Raw genomic sequence first — 7,076 nt, forward strand, 5'->3', positions numbered from 1 at the left:
TCGCAGCAAAGGGGTTGGTTTAGTATCAACAGGTAGAGCACGTCCTCTTCCCCACCGGATAAGCCTAGGGCTAAGCGCCGGCGCTGGTTAAACTCCTCTCACCCTCCGCGAGGGTGTGGACCCTTCCCATTGGTCCGGACGTGTGAAAAAGAGAGCGACTCAGTCCTGCGCGCGGATAGAGTCTTTTTAAATCTCTCTCTCTCTCTTTCTCTCTGAGGGGTGGAGCTCTCCACCGAAGTTTTTCACCGCAAATTTTCAGCAAATTTTTTGCACAGTTTATTGTTACATTTAGCTAAACGATTTTTAAATCCTCGCTCACTGGTGTTTTTTCTATTTCATCATATATCAAAACGAATTTTGCTCCACATTATTCAATCTTGCGTTCTGCGCATAAAGACATCGGTATCATTAATCTCACCTGTTGAAGAGATTAATGCAACTTGTCTCCAATTTGTCTTGTTGCTGAAACAAAGATTTCATTTATAAATCTTAGCACTTTTCTATTTACAAGATTTATAAATCTTCTCCTGCAACTTTTTTAAACATCTCAGATGTGAATTTAATTTAATTTAAATTTTCGCACAATTTTAAGACCTTTTTTTTTTAATTTTGATAAATCAAGATTTACTTTATGATTGTTATAAAATGTAAAATCTATATTTATAACTTTTGCCATTATAATTATAATTTGCAAAACTATCATAAAAAGTAGACTATGGCTGTATTAGATCTGATAAGCAATGCCCGCGTACATATATAGATAATGCAATATAAATATAACGAACTCTCTTGTATCTGACCTAATCCTCCATGTCGGATGTTCGTTTCGGAAAGAAGGAGCCGCAGATACGGTTCCATCGGATCAAACAGGAAAAAAAAATGACGAAAAAAAGATCGTAATGCGGCGACAGCGACGGGGAGAAGGGGAAAATATCCGCATGGGTCAGCCGAGAGAGGCTTAGACCACAGAGATGCCCGCTTCAATATCGGCTTTCGGGATACTTGAGATATTTATCTAATGTCTTATATTTTCCGCGGCACTGCTCATGCAAATTTCCATTCATGTCTCCTATGCGGAAAAACCTGCTTTCCTGGATTGCCGCTTTCGACGAAACATTCCAATCTAAGAAGGTGAAAGCTCGTTGAAATATCCATGTCTCAATAATTTAGCAACGCTAATATCAATAATAAAAAGCTTTAAGATTAAAATTTGAATATATAGATTGTGAATAGGCGTAAAAAAAGTTTAATTATTACCGAATATTTAAAACTGTTAATTGACGATTGCGTACATCATTAAGACCCTATTATAATTAATATTAATTTATCATTAAAAAGTTAATTATCAACTAATGATGAAATATTTCCAAAGTGCAATGTAAAGTTTCATCAAATAAGATGACTCGACATGACTGGTTTTGTCATTCGCAGGGAAATAAGACAGATAGATAAATATCGCTGATGTTTTTCACATAATGAACAAACCAACGATGCAGCCCGACAATGGAACGAACGCATTCACCATACTCTATCCTCGTCCGATTTATTTTTTTCTTGTACGGAACAACGCGCTCGTCACCTCGACATCGCGGCAATCTGGTTATCTTACGGAGATATCGCGCGGCGTGTACCCTGGGGTTACTTATCAAAGATAACTAAGTATAACTCAGTACTCTTTCAACACGGTTCGGAGTAACCGGTACCGCGCTCGGTCATCGATTTTCGTAGACGGAGGGATCCTTGAGGCGATCAATTTTGTGCGATCTCGTGACGACGCGCGATGATACCGACCAAGAGCTTGCAAATATCGTATCGATGACGGCGACGAAGTGAATTGTGCGCGGCTGTGCGAGAATGTGGGTTACGCGTGATTATTCGACGACCTGACTCGCCTCGACGATGATATAAAAAGGAACATGGAGGAACGATCGACGATGATGCATCGCGACATGCCCCCGTTGCTGATCACGTGGCTGACGATTTTGTCGATCGCGAGCTGTCAAAGTGTATGCCCTGCCAGGTGTCTATGCTACCTCAACCAAATACCTAGGACTATCGAGTGCTCGAGGCAAGGATTACAGACATTCCCCGAAAATATCAGTGACATTGTGAGTGTATAGATTTGCCGTGAAGCCTTTTCATCGGTTTTTGTTTTCTTTTTAATCGTGCGTAAATATCGCTATAATTAAGCACACGCGACGAATACAAGGTAATACTTACTTATTGCATCTTATCGCAATATGAAATAAAGTAGTGGTGTTATTTCGATAACAAAATGAATGTACAACAAAGTGAGAATCATGAGATAGATATGTAATCAAGATAAATGAATCACTACACAAGTTAACAAGTAACAAATATCGATATACAATTTTATGAATGATAGTGGATAGTATGGATGGAAAAGAATATTTTATAAATATACTTTATATAATTTATTTACGATATATTCCTATAAATTAGCCTATATTTGTAATTAATTATGTGTTCATGTGCAAATTATTCTTTAAGATTAATTAATTATTTTTTTTTTTTTTTTGCAATAGGTCGAGCATCTGGATTTGTCGAGCAATTTTTTAACTGGGATCACGGACAAGATTAATCGACTGACTGAGCTGCAATATTTGAATCTGGCCAAGAATCAGCTCACTTCTCTCCCAAATAATCTTGAAGAATTAATAAATTTGCGAAGACTAGATCTATCAGATAACATTATCGCAAACACGGCTGATATTGCTTCCATTAATCAGCTACCGTCCCTAAAGGTTCTATACATCTCAAAGAATCAATTACTTGACTTAAAAGGGTTAACCAGCGAGGTACTTCAGGCAGTGGATGCCGGCCATTGCCGTATGTATTAAAATGATCATAAGTATAAAATATTTATTGCGTGAAAAGTTTTTTAAAAGTATAATCATTAAAGATAATTTTATTTAGAAATAAAAATTACGCATATAAAATTTTTTTAATACATAAAATTTAATTTATGTAATATTTAATATGTAAAATGTAACATGATATATTTAATATGTAATCACAATATTTCAATATTGCTTATTCTTTTATACAAAAATATATAACCAATTTTTTATAAAATTATAGATAATACATGTTTTATGCATTAAATTAAAAAAGAGTTTTGTATATTTTAGTTATAAAGGAACTCGGCAATGCATCATTGAATGGATTGCCAGGTCTGACGACACTGAATCTCGCGGGAAATCCATTGAAGATTATTCAAACGCCTGTCAGTAGGACACTGCGATGGTTGGATATGTCTGATTGCGTTTTAAATTACCTATATCCAGATACTTTGAGTGGACTTCCAGAATTAGAAGAGCTACGATTGGTCAACAATCCTACGTTAGTTTATAGTACTCGGTAATAAGACTTCACTTCAATATACCTCATTTGTATTAAAAATAATTGTTGAAAATTTTGTATGAGAAATATATGATAACTTATTTAATAAATATCATTGATTATAATTATGCAAGTAATGAAAAACATCATCTGTTTGCAGACACTTGACCTTACAACATCCGAAGCTGAAGAGACTGGACGTATCGAGATGTAATCTCGACAGACCCGGTCTTCACGGTTTCCCATCGTTGACGAACGCTTATCTGTCTCACAATACGATTCGTATACTGCCGGATCGTATATTCGCCAAAAACAAGCAACTGATGCATCTGTACTTGAATGCGAATAGTCTTGAGCGATTGAACGCTAGTACTTTCGAAGACCTAATGAAGCTTCAAACGCTTGATCTGTCTGCTAACAATCTCGAGGATGTTCCCGCGATGACGTTCCAGGAAAATATAGATCTCAGGCTGCTAAATCTTTCCTACAACTCTCTACACCGATTTCCGAATTTCTTGTCTTTCGTTACGTCCCTGGATCTGTCCTTCAATCTGATCAGCCGCTTTAATGCAAACTCTCTGGAGAACATGCCTAGGATCAGAAGTTTAAACTTGAGGAGTAATCAACTGCAATTGTTGCCAAGCGGCTTAAAATCGAAAACATTAAAAGTACTAGATGTGCAGAAAAACAGACTCGTCGAGTTGCACAATAACAGCTTCGTTGAATTACCGTCGTTGCAAAAAATCGACTTGTCAGGTATATAGCTTTGAATTTACATATCTGACGATAAGAGCCAAGAATATAAACATACTAAAGAGATATCTGATTTTGAGAACTCCATTGTTAATTAATTAATTTATTTATTTATTTATGTAAACAGAAGAAAAAGATCCCTTTAATATACAATAAAATAGAATTTACAAAGACAATCAGTAGATCGTAATTAGAAAAAAGTAGTAAAATCACGGCGAGTAAATAGTGAAGTTAATTCAGATCAATAATCCTTTTTAAAATTACAGTTAAAAAAAAAGATTTACAATATTAGAAATATATATATGATAAAAAAGTAAAAATATAAAAGTTTTCAAGAATTCTCTGATTCTTGAAATATCGTTTTTGTATATATATATATATTGAGGAATTATTATTATTGTGTTTTAAAATTAATCTCTATATCTACGATTTCTTGTTTTATTACATGTTGCGATATATATTTCGCGTACTTGTATTGAATGTAATAAATAAATTTTTAGGAAATCGCTTGACGGAGGCGATGGATCCTGACATATTTGAACACAATCTAGATTTGACCGTAATCCGTTTAGAGGATAATCCGTGGAGATGCGACTGCACGCAACTCTACGACACCTTCGAATACTTAACGGTTCCTGTCAGCAAAACGGTGGGATCGAGCTTGATTTGTCAGAGTCCGGCGAACGTTTCCGGTTACTCGTGGGAGGCCGCATGTTTCGATGCATGGAACACCGACTTGTATTACAACAAAGATAGAACCTGGGGAATGGTGATGGTCAGCTTGCTCATTCTGGTCGTTCTATGTGGCAGCGTGGTATCGATCAAACACACTATGAGAATAAAAAGAAGAGTCCTAGAGCAGAGGCGGCAACTCGAATTGTCAGAAGAGAGAGAAAGATTACGACTTTTGCACGCAAGACGGTAAGGATCTTTTCAAATTATTAATTATCAAATTTATTATGCATGTGTGTTAAATATATATTAAAATGTCTTTCATTTTATATATCATTTCTTTTTTATATAAATCGATACATGTACTATCAATAAACTATACTATCGTTTGCGTTATGACAATCAAAATTAAAGTTTTGTTAATTTAACATCCGCGTTACGTTTCTCACATTTTTCGAAAATCACAGTCGCATATTAATTGATTAAAAAATATGTCAGTATAAAATGGACATCTCTACCTGCAACAGATAAGATAGGTATCTCTCCTATTCGCACACACAGAACCGCAATCGACCAACGCGCACAGATTTTACATTACAATTTCGTAAGCTGGTACATCATTATTTTCTTCCCAGGTGATATCAGAGAACGCGTTACCGACATAGTTAAATTTTTAGATGGATTTTGTAGATAAGAATTTTTAATTTATCTTGACATTCTGAAAATGCTACACTTTTTGCATAAACTGCAATGATAAAATCAAAGTACGATAAAATAAAATGAAATTAATGCAATAAATGATTTTCAGAAATCATCGTTTGGAAGAAGAAATAGAAGATCTAGAGAATTCAGCGGAACCTAGAATTAATCCTCTAGAATTAATCGGTCCACCCAGCTATGAGGAGGCAGTCCACATGCCCAGATTAGTTCATTCCATGGATGCCTTGAACGAGATTTCCGTTGAAGATGGCATTCTGCGCCCCATGAGTTCCGTGGATAATTTACGGATGAAGAAGAGAAGAACGAGAAGAACGAAGACGAATCGAAAACGAACTCAGAGCGAGGACGATCTGTTGAGAAGAGAAGAACGTCGGCAGGAACGGATCAGAAGAGAAAGGAACAATTCCAGCGGCAATATCTGCGAAACCATAGACCAAACACAAAATACGATTTCCAGGAATTCTAGGGTCTCGACGACGCGCAGATTCAGGAGGCACAGCATCGTGGAGGAGTCCTTGGAATCCAGTAGTAGCAAGGACAGACCGAAGCCACAAACCCCCAACACGAAAAAGAAAAAAAGAAGACAGATGTTTCGAGATGAACACGTGACCGATGACGAGGCTTCCGACGTCCAGATAATGAATTTTAACCGATCCATTATCATCAGGGAACTCCGACGTGAACCCAGAAGCGGTTATAGAGATTCATTCGTAAATAAACGCGAATCGTAAACTAGATTATTTAAATTATTTCAAGCGCAATTAATTGTTTGATACTTTTAATAAAAATATAAGAAATAGATCGCGAGAGCGATCTATTTCTGCAGAAGCTTTATTACATTTTGTGCAAAGACGTGGCTGTTTAAAGAGCGTAAAATTTGTCTTTTTGAAGACAGAGTTATCTAAGAGAATAATACGATTATATATTTAGTGCTAAATCAACAAAATGGGTATTGATCTGATAAATATCCTGTCAAAAAAAGATTAATACAAATGATAAATAAAATCATTTCTTAGATAAGATTTGCGCTAGAAAGGGACAAAGGTACAAACATCTTTTCTTGAAACACTGCCTCTTGTCAAGTTTTTACCTGTAATAACGTCACATTTTTTTATATCAGTTCGAATAGCGTCAATCTCAAATTACGGTTTTTTTTTGTCAATCTGAGAAAAATTAAAATTCTTGGAGAATATAGTTATAAATCTATATCGTCCGTCATATTATTATATCATTTATAAGAATAAAAAAAGCGGAAAGAAAAAACAGAGAGCTGACATAATACGCATAGATTATAAATTATTATATCATTAAACACTTAGGAGTATATCATCAACAAATCTCCAATTATATATTCATTATCAGATTTTTTGTAGTTTTAGATCATTTGACATAACAGAAATATTACGTGCACACACATTTTACTTATAACGATCGCCATCCACTTATGTAATAAGTTGATTATTACGGAAGAAGTACAGAAATATTTAAGATTTGTGAGATTTCATTTAAGTTGTTTATATAATTAAAATTTTCTGTGTCCAAAGTGAAAATTATATTTATTCTTGATA

At 35.1% G+C, this 7,076-nt stretch overlaps 1 protein-coding gene across 2 annotated transcripts; it reads left to right on the forward strand.

Moving 5' to 3' along the window:
* The first annotated feature begins 1,687 nt into the window (after positions 1 to 1,687).
* On the forward strand, positions 1,688 to 7,050 carry LOC138944866 (leucine-rich repeat-containing protein 15). Of its 2 annotated transcripts, none has more exons than XM_070315932.1 (6): positions 1,688 to 2,108; positions 2,547 to 2,850; positions 3,153 to 3,381; positions 3,524 to 4,119; positions 4,617 to 5,037; positions 5,597 to 7,050. In XM_070315932.1, exons 1-6 carry the CDS (start codon positions 1,917 to 1,919, stop codon positions 6,237 to 6,239), a joined length of 2,385 nt encoding a protein of 794 aa, XP_070172033.1. In that variant the 5' UTR covers positions 1,688 to 1,916; the 3' UTR covers positions 6,240 to 7,050. The 2 variants fall into 2 exon arrangements, with proteins under 2 accessions (XP_070172033.1, XP_070172034.1); XM_070315933.1 differs by having other exon boundaries at positions 3,153 to 3,363.
* Positions 7,051 to 7,076: the final 26 nt, after the last annotated feature.

The sequence above is a fragment of the Polyergus mexicanus genome, unplaced genomic scaffold (assembly GCF_030449975.1).
Source record: "Polyergus mexicanus isolate NDT 795.1 unplaced genomic scaffold, iyPolMexi1.0 SCAF_3, whole genome shotgun sequence".
Taxonomy (NCBI): Eukaryota; Metazoa; Arthropoda; class Insecta; order Hymenoptera; family Formicidae; genus Polyergus; species Polyergus mexicanus.

Coding starts and splice junctions, on each gene's coding strand:
- LOC138944866 (XM_070315932.1), top strand. CDS start 1,917: ATGGAGGAACGATCGACGATGATGCATCGCGACATGCCCCCGTTGCTG. Junction 3,382..3,523: donor ACGTTAGTTTATAGTACTCG/GTAATAAGACTT, acceptor ATCTGTTTGCAG/ACACTTGACCTTACAACATC. Junction 5,038..5,596: donor CGACTTTTGCACGCAAGACG/GTAAGGATCTTT, acceptor AATGATTTTCAG/AAATCATCGTTTGGAAGAAG.